This window comes from Calonectris borealis, chromosome 12, assembly GCF_964195595.1.
Source record: "Calonectris borealis chromosome 12, bCalBor7.hap1.2, whole genome shotgun sequence".
Lineage (NCBI taxonomy): Eukaryota > Metazoa > Chordata > Aves > Procellariiformes > Procellariidae > Calonectris > Calonectris borealis.
Genome location: NC_134323.1, coordinates 20,996,788 through 21,016,360, shown reverse-complemented (window position 1 = coordinate 21,016,360; position 19,573 = coordinate 20,996,788). Strand labels below are relative to the sequence as shown.

The window sequence follows — 19,573 nt, the reverse complement described above, 5'->3', positions numbered from 1 at the left end:
CGCTAGCCTTCACTTCCCACCACTGCTGTTACCCATTGCTTTCCAGCCACCGGTCCCAAAAAGCTTCATATCCCCTAGTTAACGTGCCCACCAGAAAGCCACACGCTCCAGGAGAGCACTGTGCTGGAAGGCAGATGGGGAAAGCGAGGCACGGGGACGGATCTGCCCAGCATTGCACCGTGAATCACTGCAGGGGCAGGTCAAGGACAAAGATATCTCCTAGTCCAAGGATTCACCTTGCTTTTTCCATGCCTTAGCAGCAGTGTGTCCCCCCGCAGCTGCACCAGGCATAAAGACAGGGACCAGCGTCCCGTGTGTGGCCATCTCAGCTCTTTCCATCGGTGGCCTTGGGGGCAGGAAGAAGAGTCAGGGTCTTCACGCTGCCGGGAGTGATCTGAATAGCTTCACTGACACTTTTTCCACAAAACTATAGATCTTGGAATTGTTTTTCCAAAGTTCAAAACTAAAAAAGGAGTCTTTAAGGCTGCTCTGCCGTGCTCTCTCCCAAAGTCTGCATTTCTTTGCAAAAGCCTAAATTGGGAGGACTGGGTTGCTTTCCCTTTTTAAAAATTTGTCTTATTTTTTTAATCTCATGCTGTTAAGACTGATCTCCTAATTTCTTTGGATTGTCATTTTTTAACCCTGTAGATGGTTGTTGCGAAGAATTTAGCAACACCTGTGTTGAGAAGTGGAGACCAAGTCCGGCCGGTTGTTTCGGTGGTCAAACCCACTGCATTTTGAGAGCTGGAGAGCTGCACACACCCCTCCAACCAAGGAAGGGTTAAGCTACTGCTGGGTGTCTGCTGTATACAGCACAGACCTGAGGCTATTCTGCCCCTCCAAAGTGGTATCTCTAGGATGGAGAAGCGGGTCTTGACGTCGTAGCTGAGGTTGGGTGATTTTTGGCAGACTCAGACTAGAAGACGAGGGCCCCATCCTTTACTGTCTGTCCTCACCACTAGACCTGGAGCACAAGAAGTGACAGCCATACAAACTATTTTTTCTCACTAGTACCACCTGTCCTTTCGCTTTTTGTAGTTAATACTTGCCTTTTTTATGAGGATTTCCTATTCACATTCAAACAGTGCCCAGAATCCCTTGGCAGCGTCGGGATCCCATGCCCTCCACATTCACTTCTTCAAAACACATCTCTGCCCCGTAAAACACCCACCATGCAGATGAGATCCAGGAGAGACCCCCGACATCTCACAGTTGAAGGGCTGGGAAGCGCTGCAGGAAGGTTTTCCTTTTCTGAGAAGGGACTGATGACGCAGGGGTCACCCCTGACAAGTGTCAGTCACCCCTTTCTCTTACAAGCATCCAAAAGGATGCCTCAACCCCGCATATATGTATTTTAGGCCTAACAACCCTAGTTCCCAGGCTGAGCAAAGCCAGCTCTTTGCACGTCCGTCCTGTTGTCACTACCTCCTGTATAGGGACAACCTGAAGTGGGGAATGCTGGACATCACTCCAGTCTCATCAGCACGTGAAGCCCAGGAAAGACCTCTCCCATCCCCAGCTGATGCTCCTCAGTGTGAGGTGGGCTTCGTCTCACCGAGTTTGCTGCGGGCTGTCACCTGCCGACGGGCTTTTGATTTACAGCTGCCACATCAACTCTTCCCCATCTGCATTTCAGCATGGCGGTGGAGTTACTTCAGCTGGCCCGGCTGGGCAGTACAAGGATTGGATCCCAAAATGGGCATGGATTTGCCTGGTCCCAAAATGTGCAGGACAAAGTCACGTTTTCCATGATTTCTGGGGTCTGCAGCAACAGTAGGTTCCTGGCACCCTCTAATGGAAAAGATAAGTCACTGAATTACCATTCCCTCGGTCTGTGAGTCTTGGCTCCTGCATTTCTATTTTTAATCTAATATCACAGTAATAACTTCTAGCCAGGCACGATACACCCCGTGCCGGCACGGACCCGGAGAATGTGCTGAACAAATGTCAAGGCTGCTCTGGGGAAGGAGAGGCTGCCTGGTGATCACCCCCCAAGCCCTGGAAGCCAGCGCGCACAGGGATTCCTGCTTTACTTATGGAAATGCAAGGGAATAGCTAATCAGCTCTGACATTTGTGCCTTGTTCGTGAATTTAAGACACATGCTAGTAGGCTAGTCCTATTACATTGCCTGTCCTTTCCTTTCCCCCTCCTCTCCCTTGGCCACATCGATAGGGTGGCATTTTCCAGGATATTTTTCCAAGCTCGGCACCATGGAAGCATGTCAAATCTCAGCCCAGGTTAGACTGGACTCTGGAGCTGGCTTGAGTTATAAGGTTTTTTTAAAGCTTAGCTCTTGCTAGAAAGTGACACCCATAGCCAGAGAAGTTCTGCACGCAGCCCTTTGGCAGAGCTCTTGAAAGATTTATCCCCGGGTGGTGGGGGACACCTGACATTTAGAGGCACGGAAAAAGCCCGGGTGGTGGCAAGCACAGCGTTCCTGCGATGATCCGGCAGCCTCGCACAGCCCATGGCCAGGCGGAGGGGGTGTCACGCTGCCGGCTTCTGGCATCTCATGCAGGAGCTTGGCTTCGGTCTGAGATCCCTAGATGGACCGTGGGGAAGGACTGGCTTTTCCTCGGGTGGCTCAGCGAGATCCCTGCCCCAGGTAAAGCATGGCATTTCTGCCAAGTGCGACTCTGCCCACTGCTGACCTGCCAAGAGAGGATGCAGCGTTGGGACCCAGCCCATCAACCACGCTCTCGTCCTTTATACACTATACCCAGGGATAAATAAAATCATTTAAATAACTGTTTAATACAGTAAGATCTAATTTCCGGAAAACACCGATCCATACCAGTCGCAAAGCTCTGAATTTATTGCAGCGTGCAGGAGGTTTGCAAACTTAGCAGCGCGTAAGGTGGTATTTCCCTTGGCAAAAGGCTCTCAAAAACAAGGAAAGCGAAAGAAAAAGGCAAACTGCCCCAAGCCTGGCAAATACGCCATTGGTGACACCAAGAGTTTAACACCCCCATAGCTACCTGTGCATCTTTTGTCTCACAACAGAGAGCAAAAACCAGGCTGCAAAGTGCCAGATCATAAAAAAGCATAGAGGACCGGCATCCCCTGAGGGCTAGCTGAGACTGTCAGACGTATTTTACTGGTAAGTTTAAGGCACTGTTGAGCAGAGACCTCTGGAAGTGAAAGCTAGTACTCAAATTCAGCAGGTCTCTTCTAAAATCCCTTTAAAATCCTTTTACTTTTAGAATCCCAGTTTCCACAGCAACAAGACACACAGCTCTCTGCGGAGTTTAGGGCTATAAATAAACCCTAGATTTATAGTTGTGATATTAGCTATGAGGGCCTTAAAAAATTGTATGTGGTAATGAAGTGAAAGGATCAGTGCTGAAAGGAAACAAATTTAATGAGGAAAAGATGGTTCCTAACTCGGTTTAGCGCCTAGCTTTGAACAAAGGAAAGCCGACAAAACACGCCGCCTGGTAAGATCCTGCCTTTTCTAAGGGTTGTATTGATTTCAGTCAAATTGTTGGAAACGGTGCCTTCCAACCTTCATTTTACATACGTTTAAACTCTGTGTTTACTTGGTCGTCTTAAAAAAGAAGGCGAAATGGCCATTAGCCATTGTTTTCACGGCCTTGCTGTTTCTGGGGAAGCAATTAAGCAGCTAACACTGGGCCGGATTTTAACAGCCTTATGCATATTGAACGTTGCCTGCCATGCCAGTGACTCCACTGGCTCTGCTTTAGAGAGCATCCCCATTTAGAAAAGGACTTCTATGTGTGCTAACTTTAAACACATATTTTAATCCTAATTGCTTTTCTGAACTGGGACCGTTGGCTGCTGCGGGACTGCCTGCAGGGGAAGACGCTATTCCACGAGACGCAGTCAGAGGGCAGGAATTTGGTCTGCTGGATCTAAAGAAGTGCTGTCCTTACCCCTTGACATCAGCGTATAAACAAAGATGCAGTCCCATAAGGAAAGATAAATATTAGCTGTGTTAGAAGCAAAGAGGAAATTAAATAACTATCACATGGCATAAAAACAAGCTTGTCAGGGGAGAGAGAACTGGTGGTTTTGAGCTTGCAGAACAGATTTGTATACAGTAGTGAGGAGGAGGAGATGAGGAAGGAGAAGAAAGGAAACACAAATCAAAGAGTTATTTGGAGTTTCCTCTATTACAGACAGAAGGTCCCTGTTATTCAAACAGATGTACCACATGTCACCAGTTTTCTGGTGTTTGTTATTTTAAGGATGGTCTCAGGAAGAAAATAAATTCCACTCTAAGGCTCCGTTATATCCATTTTAGGCAGTCTGTGGAGAGAAGCCCAAAGAGCGGGGCTGTGGAGATTCCTCCCGGCTGAGCTGGTGGGACATCCTCTGCTCTCTCCCCAGCAGGCAATTTTACTGAATTGCTGGGGAGGAAACCCACCAGCAGCTCCACTTTGGTTGGGTCAGGTTGGGGCAGAAACCCACCAACAGCACCATGGAGCTGCGTTGCTGCTGCTTATCGAGGGATCAAAACAACTGGGAGAAAAACGATGTCTGTTACGACATGGATAGACTTGGGCAAAATCCAGGCAAAACTTGCACGTGTCTACGTGTAAATGGGAAGCTGCTACCTGGCCAGCAATTCTCTACACAGTCCCCAGTGAAGACACCTCTGCCTGGGGCTGGGGGGACAGAAGGGTTCTGCAGCGAGACTGGGGTAATTCATTTAAATGTGATCCCTTCAAGTTCAACCTGGGATCTGAACGTCAGTCTGGGTTCTCCCTGGCCTCATCACCAGCGGGAAAGATTATGTGGATGATGGTCTGCAGTTGTGCCTCTCCAAATCAATTGGCTCTGCAACCCAGAATAAAATAGGAAGCAGAATGACACTGCAGTCTCCCATAAGCAACACCAGAATCGGGTTTTGCTTCTCCTGAAGGTGTTGGCTTGCCCATGGTAAGAAAAGTGAGACATAAAGCATGTTATTCTGGTCACTAACACAAGTAGTCTGACGGAGAGACCGATGCAGACAATATCGTGTGCTACAAATCTGAAAGCAGGACAAAGCAGCCTGCTATTGAGGTGAGCCTTGTACGAGGCAGCTCTGACGAAGGCACATGCACCAGTTTGAACTGATGTATTTTTCTAACATTGCCACATTCAGAGCAAAACTGTGCTGTAGGAACTTTTTGGTGGGAAAGAAACACCATAAACATTATCCTTACACAGAAAAGAAATTAAATGCCCAGCTGCAAGTTCTGAGCTCAGAGTGCAAACATTTAATTCCTGCACCTTCTGCCCTAGTGACATTTCTGGATTGATTCATGTTTTCCAAAGGGCTTTCAAGCTTCTGTGCTCCTCGGTACCAGCTAGTCTGGATAAAAGCAAAGCAAAAGAAGGCATATGAAAAACCTTCCCCTTCAGAGAACACATTGGGCATAAGACACACACTCTGGGACTGACGGTACATTTCTTTTCCTGCGATTAATTGATCATCACACAAGACATTTTAGAAGTAGCCCTTTTAATAGAAGACACAAAAAGTTGGAATCAATAAGCAATAGTAAAAGAAAAAAAAAAAAGGCATTGCAGAGGAAGCAGGCACCAGGCCCATTCTCTGAGGGCTCTGTCCTGCTCCCACTGAAATCAAAAAGAGTTTTGGAGTTGGCTGCAATGGGAACAGGAACAGTCCTTAAGGCACTAATTAGTACAGCTGGCTGAATAATGCATAATGAACAGTTCATTCAGCTAATTTCATCTCTTTTTCTATTCATGAATTGCCCATGAACCAATCCCAATTTTCTCATTTTGGTCGTCATTCATAAGTTATTTGTGGGTTTCTTCAGGAAATCATCCCCAGCGTGCAATTCCAGCGCGCATCGCAACATGTAAATATTAGATGTTTGCACAGAAGTGTTTGAAGTGTGGGGCTAGCAGGAAGGGCAGATGACATTATCTCTCTCGCCCGAGCTGATATTTCTGTAACCAAGTGTACCATGAATTTCAAATGTTGCAAAGAAACACTGAACTTTACATTAATATTCGGTAAATACTTGTGCACGTTCCTTTTCTTCCTCGTGCTTTCTCCTTGAGCATTTTAAATGGATCTAGCTGGTTAGCGGAATACTGACCAAAGGCAGGGAGAGGAGGGATACGATGTGAAAACAGCCCAAGGAGTGTCACTGGAATAGTCAAGTAAATACTTCCAGACTTTCCTTTCCAGCTGTAAAGTGATTTGGCTGTAGCCAAGAGTAAATTAACATCGTGTAATGGATGAGAGTTGGAATCAGCCTATGGATAGGAGAGGACGACTCCATCCCGGGTTGCTGCACGTCCCTCCCGGGTTGCCAGAGCAGCACCCTGCGCATGGGGCGAATGTTGGCTCCGGCAACCTGGACCGCGATGTGGCAAGCAGCTGTGCTAGCTCAAGTAAAAGGAAACTGAAAACGATTGCAACACACCCTTGTTTTGTAAAGAGTCACCCAAAATGTGACTTTCCTGGGGTGAGATTAAAGTAAGGAAAAATTCAGAGCAGGAATCCAAAGGAAATAGCTGCCCTGTGACTGGGACAGTGGGGACAAGGAGGTTGTCCCAGGCAGCAGTAGCTTCAGCAAAGGCTGAGACATCCCCGTCCTTCCAGCCATGCAGAGCAGGAGAGGGAGGGACAGGCCAAAGCACGGGCAGTGAAAGACAGGGAAAACCTCTTTTGCAGCAGTTTCCAAGACGGATGCAAGGACTAAGGGAAGGGAGCTGGGGGAAGCGTTTTTGGCAGCCAGGGACTGTGGATTTTCATGCTGAGGCAAGCCCCACGGGGAACCGTGCAAAGCCAGAAGGTCTGCCTGGCTTCTGGGGCCAAGAAGGGACGTGCCAGGGCTATCCCGCAGAGGAAGGGACACAGGGGACACGGGGCGAGGGAAGTTCAGGGCTGACTCGCACTTCGAATTTTGAAAGGTGATAGATGAGACGGGGTGGTGATCAAAGGGAGACTTTTACTCAGGGAGAGGCAAGTCTATCCCTTATGCCGTCAGCTGGAAAAAAACCCTGAAAAATCCGTATTTAAAGACACGTCTGTGCCTGCCAGAGTCTATCGGCAGAGGGCAGTGACACTCGCGCACACACGCGTGCACACACACACACATCCCCGACACATCACTGCCAGCCTTTAATCCATCCTGCTTTTGCTGCTGTCACAGCAAGGCCACCTTCCACCACCCCTGTCCAAGCCAAACGCACGGGGTTTATCATTTGGAAGGCATACTGCAAGGGATGCTGCAGGCCCGACATCTGGCTTCTTTTTTTTTTTTGCCTTTTCCCAAAGCCCACGTGATATTTTTCTATGTGCTTCAAAGCTGGGGTTTGTTTGTTTTTTCAAAACCAAGAGCTCCAATTCCAGCATCTGCGAGAAACCTTACAGGAAATAACCCGTGTGCACAGAAGTAGTTGAGTGAACATGCAATAGCAATATTTATCTTTCCCTTCCGTATAACGGCGCAGACGGCACGCAACGCTATTGCTCCTGTCACTCACTGCATCCCAGCAGAAAAGGAGACGGGGGAGTTTCGGGTGGAGCTGCAGGATCAAAAGACTTCACTGATGCTGAGTAGGGAAGGGGAATGGGAGAGGTGGACGTCGAGTAGGTCAGAATGGGCAGTTTTATTTGGCAATGGGGAGCAAGGGTTTGGAAGAGGGCAGCCAGGAAGGGCATGTGGGGAGCGGCAGGGGATGATCAGCAGCGGAAACTTTGTGAGAGGTGGGATAGAGCAGAGGAAATGCAAGGAGGTAGTACCACGAAAGGAGCCAGCAGCTCCAAGGTGAAAGTCCACAGAGGTCCCACTCAAAACAACACAGAGTTGGTCTGTCGGGTTTTATGTACATCGATATTCAGAAATATGCTTTCTCTCGGCATACTGTCCTGGGACAGCATTCAATCCCAAAAAGGGAGGAGAGCTGGCTTTGGGTGGAACCCATGTGAGGGAAGGATGCCCATCACAGCTAACTCATACCTAGTGAGACCAAGACAGCAGCAGGTTCATCTATGGCTTTGCAAGTTGTTTTGGGAGAAGACTTAGAATTTCCAGGTTTAATTTCTGGCAGAAGTGCTAAGATTTAAGCCGCATTTAGGAGGTCTGAAAATGCCAAACATGCAAAAACTTCTGCGCATTTAACGACAAGTGTTGAACAGCCTCCTACAGGAACTGGAGAACTTTTAAAAGGTGATAGATGAAAGCTCTGAAAAGGTCCCTGTGGAGGAGTCTTGCGGGCTTGGCGCACTGGACACGAGCTAGATCTGGGTAACTCAACGGGCCTTTTAACCAGCAGCCTCCTAAGCTTATTTAGGAGGCTTCCGCTCTCGTTTCAGTGGTAGAGGTTCTCACCTCCTGTTGTCTCTGTGGACGGATAAAAAAATGAAATAGCTCCTTTCACACAGGACCCAGTTACCCACCTCACACTGAGTTATTTCAGTTAATTTTTATATGCTTTTGGACATTCCATGTTGCATTGAGTCAAACTCAGATAAAGAAGAAATCATCTTGGTGGATTTGGCTACATTTGCTCTGACTTGCTGTTTAAAGGAAAAGAAACACTTCAGCCAGGCTCCTTGGTTAAACAGGATCAAGGAAATCCAAGTACAAGAATTCAGACCCTCAGGATAGCAGGTGAGAACGAAAGTAGATGTGTCCAGTGTTGAAGAAATGGACCCTCTCCCCTCTCCTGACTGAGACATTCAGTAACAGCCTCTGCATGTTCTGAAAATACAAGAAGAGGAAAATAATTGCACTCTCAGTTATTGTTTACTGATTACTCCGACAAGAAATCTTCCCCAGCTGTTTGTCTCAAACATGCACAAGGAGAATTTACAGGAAGAGAGAAGATGCGGGAAACAGGATGATCTGGGATGAAACCAGGAGCCAGTTTTGGTGTCCCAAGGGCTGTGCTCTTACGGGGAACATGGCTGTGCAGGCACCCCAGAATGACCTTCACTCACAACCCGCTGTCTTGAGCAAGTGGTAACACGAGCTCTTACAAAGTTGATTTATCTTGCTGAGGGCGGTTCCTTGCTTTGCCCGCTGGCTAGCCAGGAATTCTTGGTGGCTTGTGACAGAATTATATGTCATGCTCCTTTCGGTTTCCTCGGGCTTCACCCAAAGCCACTTCTAATCAGAGAAAAAGCTCCCAGTTCATATACTACACTTCAGATCAGAGTTTGTCTTAGTGTCTGGCATTGAAGACAAACAATTTCTGCTCTGGCTGTAAACCACAGACTCACTCTTGAGCAGCAAAATTCCCATTCAAACTTTCATTTGGGCTCAGGCTTAGACCTGGTTCCCAAGCAGAAAAGTTTAAACCTTCAGCTTACTACAGACCAGGCAATCATCAGCTACCTGACTTTGAGCACAGTGTAGTGCTTTCAGGATGGATTAACGCTGGGATAAAGACACCAATGTAAGCAGAAAGGCCACCAAAGAACTCGGCGTCCTTACGCCTACTGCCTAGCCCGTGCTGCAATTCAATGCAAACCTTTCCTAAGGGACTGAGAGCACTTCCTCTGTTTTCTGCATATCCCTTCCTCCGATGGACAATACTGGGCACGGCAGGAAAAGGAAGCGCATATGGTTTGCATTCAATGACGGATCACTACAAGGAAAGGACACGGAGAGGCTGTGGGATTTTCAAGGACCCTCTCACAGCAGGAGTCTGCAATACAGAAGGAGAGTTGTGTAGCTTTACAATATATGACATTATGCAACCCCAGTAAGCGTCCTTTGACTGCTTACTCTTGCATTTCAGTAGGACTTCAATAAATGCAGTTGACACGTCTACGATATTCCACAGGGAAATAAAAAAGGATAAACTACCAACATTTGGAATTTTTGTGGTGCAGCAGTTCGTCTTAGCAAGGTGTATAATGAGATTTTCAATAAACCATCACCCAAAGGAATAAGCTTTTTTCTCTTATACGGTACCAACACAAGTTCACACAACTCACGTGATGGAAAGCAGCCCGCATTGGGCATCGTGCACATCCCATAAAGATCAACTCAAGACAAAATGCAATTGTGCTTATAAAAACATCAACGTTAGCTCTTTCGTTTAGCTGCGTTGCAGCAATATTGCACTTGCTAAAATAAAAGACACGGTCCATCTTCCAAGAAGATTACAATCATATAAAAATCAAGTCTGGAATCATCCTTTGCCTGCCTGGGGCTGCATTTAAAAATGTTATTCCTGGCCTGCTCCACTTAAAGATCTCCACCCATATCATTTATCTAGCTGATGCGCAGTCTGGCTACTGGGCTACAACAGGCATACAGCCGAGTCCCATGGAAAAACATTACGAAAAAAAGAAATCATGTGTCCGCTTCTTGGTTGCTGCTTGCAATCCATAGGCAAATCTGAAGGTGATAAAACTGCTTCAAAACGTCCATTGCTACATTGCTGTCAGCCAGAATCCTGGTTTAGAATGGAGAGTGGGAATGTGGGGGGAAAAAAATCACCATTTTAAGAGGCCTTTAGTGTCTCTTTTGTTTCCACACTGTAAAGACAATCTGAAGTCAACTGCCGAACTGGCCTTGAGTGCAGAGCACAGCTCAGGCAAACGCTGGTGCCAAAAGCTCTATCGGGGTTTTTGGTATCACGCACCCGGCGGGAGTTCATGCCACACTGCACCCCTCCGCTCCATCCTCGAGGCCCTTTGCCATCCTAAAACAACGGCTGAGGAAAGAGGTCATTCCCTCTTTCACTCCGTAAGGCTCCTCGTGGCTGAAATGAGGATGCTTTTGACGGAAAAGTCAGGGAAAAAGCATGGCCCACGCTGGAGGCAGCGAAGAGCATGGGTAGCGCGCTCTGACTCAGTGGACAGCCTGCAAATGTGCCTGCCATGAAGGAGAGAATGAAGCTGGTCAAACATGTCTTAAAGTCAGTCAGAAGCGTGCCCCGAGGCACCTCTCCAGGCTGGCGCTGGCCAGGCCGCAGGGACAACCCTTGCCCTGAGGGGAGGACAGGCCCCCCGGGCCCGAATCAGTCACCACTGCCCCTCTGCGGGGTCAGCCTGGAGCAGGGCAAGGCACAGCTCTGCCCTGAGGGGGGTCACTGCCTCAGGCCTGGCCCCCACAGGCGGCGGCGGCAGCGAGACCAGCCGGCAGTGGCCCGCTCCCCCCCGCCTCAGGGCAGCCCCGGACCCGCACCGCGCCCCGCCACCAAGACACGGCCGCACACAAAAGGCGGTTGTTCCCGCCCCTCTCCTATTTAAGCGTCCCTTCGACCAATCAGCGCTAGGGGCGGGATTAAAGGAGGCTAAAAGCTGGCGATTGACAAGCCCCCTAGACCCCGCTCCGGTACGCGAGGAAGGGGGTGGGGGGAGCGTGCTGGCAGCCAATCCCCAGGTGCGAGTAGACGGCTCGGCCAATCGGCAGGGCGGTGGGTGGGGCCCGCCGCGGGGTCAGGCCGGGAGTGAAGGCGCTCCATCGCTCCTTCCTCTCTCTCTCCCCCCCGCTCCGCTCCCGGCTGGGACTCCTCACCGCGGGATCCCTCCGCCGCGGACCCGTCCCCCTCCGCCTGCTCGCTGCCTTCCAGCCAGGGATTATTTCCCGCGGTTGTGGCGGCGGCGGGGCGGCTCCGGCGGCGGCGGGGCCCAGCGCGGCGGGACGGGCTTGCGCGGAGGATGGAGGCAGCCGGCGCCCGGCTGAGAGAAGGAGCCGCCCCGTGAGGGAGGACGCGGGAGCGCAGAGGCCTGCTCGGGGCCGCCGGGCCCTGCCGGGCGGGGACCCCGCGGCCAGGCCGCGCCTCAGCGCTCGGGCCTGCTCCCCCGGCGCCGCCGGCGGCCACCCTCGGGGGGACCCGGCCCGGCCCTGCCCGCCGCCGGGGGCTGCCCCCCGCGCTCCTCGCCGCCGGGCCCCCTCGCCCCCCGGGGGGCGGGTTTGCCGGGGGGGCGGGAGCGCGGAGGGGGCCGCTTGGGGGGTGTCGGGGCGCCGGCCTTGCGGGCCCCCCTCGGGGCGCTGCCGCCCGCCCTCGCCGCCGCTGCCCCCAGCAGGGTGTGCTCCCTCCGGGCCGGGGGTCGGCGAAGCACCATGGTGGAGAAGCGGTGCCCGCGGCTGCAGCGGGACGGCGTGTACCGCTGGTTCTCCGAGCTGCCCTCCCCGCAGCGTGTGGAGTTCCTCTGCGGCCTCCTGGACCTCTGCATCCCGCTGGAGCTGCGCTTCCTGGGTGCCTGCCTGGAGGACCTGGCCCGCAAGGACTACCACTCCCTGCGCGACTCCGAAATCAAGGCCAACAACCCCGCCGACCTGGGGAGCCTCACCAACCTGACGGACGAGGTGGTACGCAGCAAACTTTTGGTCTCTCTCGCCCTGCTCGGGTCTGCCCACCGAGAGGCGGCCGGGGTCCTCTTCCGTACCCTCACCCACATCGATTCGGTCATCAACAACTATGGACTACAACTCAATGAGGGCCGCACAGGGGATGAGTTCCTGTTGCTCTTCACAATGGCATCCAACCACCCTGCATTCAGCTTCCACCAGAAACAGGTGCTGAGGCAAGAGCTCACCCAGATCCAGAATATCATGGCCAGCACCAGCAAGAATCCCAGCACCTCTACCCTCAACACCATGGCAACCTATCCTGGCTGCCACAAGGTGGGTATCCTGCTTTTGCACACCACCATGGCACTGCTGCAGGGCACTGGGTTGTGTCCTCAACAACGATTTTAAAGCTTTCTTTTAGTACAGGCATTCTAGTGATAAATGGTAGCCTAAGAGACTGGCGGAGATCGTTTGCTTGGTTGATGATGGGGATGGTCAGCTGAGGGCGAAAAGAGGGGATGCATGGAGTTTTTATGGGCTCGTGACATTTAAGTGAGAAGGGGTTCACAAGCTGATCAACAGGCAGCAGTGTAAACCTTAACTGATTGCTTCTGGCAGTACACTTGCTGAGGGGGCAGTCCTGCCAGTTGTATGGAAGGCAAGTGATATGGTAGGGGAAACAAACTTGTAATATGTCTAGATTCGGGAACAAGCATCTGTTTAAAAGTTTCCCTGGAAGAAGTTGGAAAGAAGGATCCTCTTTGGGAGTAGCTGTCCAGTGGCAAAGGCATCTTGGTGAGTCTGGGTTTTGTTTAGACGAACGTGATGGCAAACATTCTGAGTTTCTACTACTAAACTTAAATGTTGTGGTTGCCTGTCACCCTGAATCTCTTGGGTGTTGATCCTGGTGTCAGTGGTTCACCGTCATTAACTTCTTGTTCGTTCGTTCAATTGCCAGCAATTAAGCTAGGCAGTAACATTTTAAGTTGCGCTGTTAGTAATTAGATATGTTACTGACTGCTTAAGTGCTCTTAGCCTGCTACACATTAGGGAGTCAAACTGTATTCTTGACTGAATTTAACCTGCTTTAAAGTTCAAACTAAGTACCAGCTAAGTGGGTGCATGTGATCAGTTAACAGGCTGTAGCTTTTGAGGATGTAGGACTCAGTCAACAAATAACTATGTTACCCTTCTGTTGGGAAAAACGGTGTATACCTAAAGGCTATGAAAATCTCTATATTGGAGTACTATCCTAAATAAAGCTGTTTCTGAGGGCTCAGTACAGATTCTATTAAGTTGAGCATTAAATTTCAGACCGAGACACAAATACATGCTCGGTCTTCCCCTGAATACAAATTTCCTTCCAATTTAGTGTTTCTTTGAATACTGCTGCTTTAATTGTAAAATTTAGATGAGTATTAGTAAACTTCATATTTCTCTTAATCTTCCCTTCCTATGTCTTTAAACAGTGCTTGTTCCTGACATTTTGTTTTAAGGGGAAAGAACAGGGTATGGGAATGCCTCTTTATTCATTTTAAACCTCTACGTGAATAAAATATAGATGGAAAGAATATTTCCACACAGAATGTGGAAGGGTATAATTAAAACCAGAAAGAGCTTCCTTTCAGATACTTAACTACTTGCAACTTTCCTTATTCAAAAGATGCATGGACCCTAGGTTTGAAAGGAAAGACTGTAGATCATATACAAGTTTTCCCAAAACAAGATGAGCAAAACAAAAAAAATTACACAGGCAGGAACATTCTTTAGAGAATGCTTTCAAAGCTTCACAAATATGCACGATTTAGGTAGCTGAAAAACTCCGGCACTATTTATGTCAATCTAAGATGGACGGAGAATCCATCCTACCATTTTTCGTGCCAGCAATAAGGCATACAGGGCAGTCATTTGATTATTGGTTTTTTTTCTTCTGAACACATTGAAGGGTTGTCTCTTTAAAAATACTTTTTTTTTTTTAAGAAATTGGTGTTGAAGAATACTGGTCGCTAAGTACAGAATAGTTGAGAGGGAACAAAAAAGGTGACTTTGACAGTCTCTGGAATATGCATTTTGTTTGAACAGATGCAGGTTTCTTTTTTAAGATGGTTAATTTTTTTTTGATGTTGATAGCTGGGTAATTTTGCTACTTTTAGAGTAAGCAGTTGGCTTAAAACAGGAGTTGGATGAAGCAAATGGAAAAAACAATGTCTTTCTCCATTCAGCCCTGTTTAAATATGCACAAATAAATTCCAACACTGTGGACTTAGATCTTGTGATGTTACCAAGTTATGTTGTGACAATACTTGTGTTGTAACATCACCTAGAAAAAAACAATGCAGATGTCAAGAGAAAGTGAGCTGCGCTGGGCTGCTGCCTGCCAAGAGTCCTGCGCTCTTCATCCTCTTCAGAATTGGAGGAGAATTTCTTCCCCAGAGCCAGCAGTTTCTCATCACTCCTGTTGCTTTACTACAGCTTGAGCTACGCTAAGCTGGTTCTTGAAGTCAACGCTGTGTGTTAAATTGTATGAATGCTGCTCCTAAATTCTCAAGCGCAAACCTCTTTGAGCTCATCCTTAGAAAATGAGCTGGAGAAGTGGTCACCATCTGAGGTCCTGAGAAACTTTTGGAAGCTGGAAGGGAGTGGATGTGTAATGGCATGCAAATAGGGAGCTCTTTGTGAACAGCGCTAGTTATCCTTCAGCGTTTCCCTTGTGCTGAGTGTGGGAATAGGGGCTAACGCTTGTGTGACTACCTGTTTTTCTGTATAACTAGAGGGCCGTTACAATTCCTGATGATTTACATTTAACTTGTTTATTCAGGGAGATGCAACAAAAATGTTGAAGAGTGCTTTTGTTCTCTTTGCAGAAACAAAGCTTCTGCTTAGTCAGTCCTATTAAAATATGATCCAACTTGATATTACTTTGGGGTAGGTGAACACATTTGAAGTTGGTTAGTGATGCAAACCACTGCTTTTTGCTGTTTGTTACTGTCTGCTACAATTGCTCAAAACAGCTGCTCATATATTTTTGCTTTAATTTGTGCTTTTTGACATTATTCTTGGATTATATGAATGTTAACTTTATAGGAGAAGGTGGCTGTGGCTGGCTTTAAGTAGGTCAGTAATTATTAGATTCATGGTTTCTATTTGATAGTACAAAATGAGTATTAAGTTTCCTTGCCCTAAGTAGGGAGAACACTGCCCTCTCTACAGCTTTAGTCTCTGTAAAGATGATAATTTCTGCCCCTTGTCTTGTCCTGTATTTTCTTCTGGTTTTGAATGGTGCCAACGCTTGCAGGACTTGAGTTGTGGATTCTTCAAGCTTTTTACTTGTAGGCATAAAATCTAAGGTGGTTGTATAGTTTTTAAAAATTGAAACAGTTCAAATTGTCATCAGATGAGGCCCAGGCATATATCTAAAGAATCAGGTCTTTTTGTTCCTGGGATTAACTGTAATGGGCTTATTTTTAACTGGAAATGATGCAACTGAGTTTTCAGGCTGGTTTTGTACCTTAAGATGCCTATTCAGCTGTCTTTTATACCTTTGCCACAAAGGAGATGGAATGGTTTTCTGGCCAGCACTTAGAGCCTAGCATCTGAAGGCTTATTTCTGTGCTGATGTATAGTGCTTAGAGCTGCAAACTGCAGCTCTTTTCGTAGAGGAGCTGGAGCTGGAAGCATTAGGGCACATGAAAACCAGAAGCCAAATGTCTCCTGCTGTACATGTACAAATCCGGGTGCTTTGATAGGCAAATTGCCACTGCTGAATTTGTGACCCATAGAGCAGGAAGAAAGGACTCAAAACTGTCTCCCAACATCTTGAACCACCCATTCAGACTTCTGGTGTGTACGGCTTGCGACAACGAACATCTTTTTTAGCCATAGGTGAAAACTTAATGGTTTTTTTATTCTTGGTCTTTACAGAACCCCTTAGGCTTATGTCTTGTAGATAATGACATACCAGGACCTACTCGGATACTGGCCCTCATCTAGACATAATAATATGAACCTCTGCATGGGCTAACTTTTTCCTCTCAAGAAGTCTAGATGCGTTAGTAACAGTGAGGACATAACTTCCAGAACTAGAGGAGAAGTTATGAATCTGAATTCAGTTCCTGAATCTGTCATCTTGTATTTCTTGGAGTTGTTTCATCTACTCACTGAGATCATTCTGTAAAAACAGGGAAATAAGATAATGCTTTGGCTACTTAGTGCCTACTTTGCTAGCTGACTGACAAGGGCTCTTCAGTGCAGTTAGTGCGATGATCTGGTGGTGGCTTCAGCTGCAGAACCAGGGTCATAAATAGTAGGTCTGACTACAGTTTGTTTGTGGCTGAAAGGAAATAAGAGTCAGTTATGTGGCTGTTTCAGGTTGATATCTTGTGAATGGGAAAAAGGGCTCTTGCCTAGTCAGCTTCCAAATACTGCACCAATGGCTATTTCAAGTTTATAGCATAAGATGCTATTTTTCACCCGTGCTAATTCCATAGGCTCATCTAAAACTCAGATATAACTAAAGACTATGTATTGAGAGCTGTATAAAGCTGATGTTCTCAGGGGTCCATTTCAAATACCTTCACCTTTCTGCACTGTTTGCTACAGGTGATTGAAGTTACATATGCCATTTTCAGAAATATTCAGAGATTTTTATTTCATCTGTGGAATGATGAGTTGGAAAAAAAAATTACTTGTTGGGTTGAAACTGAGTCCTTAAGTCCTCACAGAGCAAGCAATCTAGCTATTAAGTGATCTATGTCAGCTGCCTTTATGGCTTTTATGATAGCTTTGTAGGGATAGAATAAATCATGAAAAACCTAATTTTTAGCCTCCTAACCCACTGAAGGTATTTCATAGCTTTAGTAGATTACCATGTTAGTAGCAGTTGCTAGCTGGGATTAGAGGTGTTTACGCATGGATATCAGTAGTTGCTATCTCAGGAATGATCTCATTTTCAAAAACACATGAAACTAACCTTGGGAGCTGTAGGGGCAAGTCTTGTAGCTTCCAGCTGGTGACATGTGCCAATCTTTCCATGTCCTTTTAGTATTCTGCGTACTTGAGGCAACACGGATTGCACATGCCTCTTGATGTTCCAGTTAAGAAATGTGAGGCTTCCAGTTCTGGCTCATTTCTTACTGATATTCTTGTTTGAAAGTTTTTGTGATTCTGATAAAATGGTTCAGTCTCAAATCAGCAATATTTTCAGAAATGAGCTTAACGTATAAAGGAATCCTTGGAAGACAACGGTCTCATGTAGTAACAATATTAATTACCACGAAATTCACTTTGCCTAATCATATGTTACATGATGAATTTGAATTTAAGAACCTAAATTAGTTTGCTTGGGAAATGGACTGTACATCCAAACATCAGGGACAGAGCAGCCAAAAAATTTGTGTTGAGCTAATAATGATGATGTTTTTTCCATGAACTGTTTTCCCATTTTTTGCTCAGGCTGAATGAAGTTTTTGTTTTAAGAGTGCATTCCACTTCACTTTTTTATTTATTCTTTTTTTTCTACTAATTACCTTGTAACTGTTGTCAGTTAAGCAACATTGAAGTAGGCCTCACCTCTTCTGGAATAAAAATGCCTATTGTAAGGTGTTGGACATTTTGAACTGTACCGGACTTTCAAACTGTTTTAATTGAACCAGTGTACAAGCTGTATGCAGATCCTGCTTGGAAAAGCAGAGCCAGCAGTAGTTAACCACACCTAACAAGCATTCCAGTGTCTTACCTTCAAAGGTACTGAATAGCATCCTTGTTTGGAAGTACTTAACAATTTGGTTTACCTTTTTTTTTTTAAATGTTTGAATTGATAAAACTGAGACCCTGTCATCTTTTAGCTGGATATTGGATACAGCACTGCCTCTTTCTAGCAGGGTAGAGCTCTGATTCTTCCATGGACTTCCCAGTGCTGCAGTACCTGTGATACTTTTCTCTTAAGTATGCTCTGGTAAAGGGATGTGTATAGTCATCTTCTACATTCAGCTATGCAGTGTCCATTTTACTACTTGCTCTTGAGTGCTTTTTCTCCTAAAAAAAGGCAAATATAGAAATGTTATTCCCAAGAGTATAGATAAGAGTTTCTGTGAATACGCAGAATCTTATTATAGAAATGTTAGATCTAATTCGTCTGTAGAAATGAGAACCATTGTCACGCTTAAACTAGAATTTGACTTTACTCTTTGGCAAAAGAACTGAAGCAGGTTGAATTGAAGTTGTTCCCTATTTAGATTTGAAATGGGTATTAAATCTAACAAAGAGTTGTTGATGCGGTCCAGAACTGTATTTCTTTGCATGGGTTTTGTAATTAGCAAACATCTAAATTCCTTGCTCTTGCCTTATGCTAAAATAGATTTTTTCCTTTGGTCTCATTGGTATGATTATCCAATAATAAGCATTGGAAGGGATAAACTTTTTAACAGGTGTTCTGGCTAGTATAGGGTTTCAGGATTTTTGTAAATAGCTGAAGTGATCCAGAAATAATAAGATCAATTACTTAAAAGTAAGATCTTAATTTTAATTAAAGACCTGCCAAGTCATGATGATAAATAGTGAAAGTGAACAGTTTTCATGCATATTATGAATTCTTTTCCAGTGTCGTCTTTTTTCCACCATAAGTAGTTTTATTACACTCGAGCCATTACTTAAGTGGATATTGAGGAGGGGAAGGAGGGAGAAAATCAATTCAGTGAATTTGTGACTTGTCAGATAACTTCTGCCAACCCTGTTAATATGTGAATTCTTGCAGAAGAGACTGGAGTGGCAATGAACCATTCTACCAGGGAAGGGCTTATGGTATCATTGCTTGGATTATATATCAGCAGATTTTAGAATTGCTGCTTTGACTATCCTTTTACCTCCCAAATGTATGTACTGGCCCCGTGGGGGCAATTTCTCACCCATATGCTGGCAACATAAGTATGGTAGCTCTAAAGTCAACATAGTATTAACATTTTAAAGGCAGATGTCATTAAGGGCTAAAGGCTTGTATAGCAGATAGGACCATGCTACACTTTGAATTCTCTTGGGAAGTTTAAGGTAATCTTCCCTTCTGGTGGCTATGCTTTTAGCTTTTGGTAGCATTTGGGTGAAGAAACAGGGACATACTTGTACATCAGTGCTGGGATAGAGAACATAAGTATCTCTCTCAAGGTCTGGTTATAAGCAGTTATCGGTTTTGATTTTGAAGTGTTTTTAATGATTGGTTTGTAAAATTCAGATTTGATTTCTTTTTTGCTTTGTAGAAAAAACAAAATATCTTTCTTGTCATCTGTCTCTCTTGAAATATGCCTGATGCACCAGAAGTCTAGAATTAAAGTGCCTT

General features: G+C 46.4%; 1 protein-coding gene across 1 annotated transcript in view; it reads left to right on the top strand.

Annotated features, from left to right (window-relative positions):
• The first annotated feature begins 11,850 nt into the window (after positions 1 to 11,850).
• The window catches only part of ZCCHC14 (zinc finger CCHC-type containing 14), a 52,656-nt gene continuing 44,933 nt past the window's right edge, over positions 11,851 to 19,573 (top strand). The window contains exon 1 of the mRNA XM_075161559.1: positions 11,851 to 12,579. Within this exon, the coding sequence (XP_075017660.1) occupies positions 12,016 to 12,579 (564 nt within the window). The 5' untranslated portion in view covers positions 11,851 to 12,015. The remainder of the gene's footprint in view (positions 12,580 to 19,573) is intronic.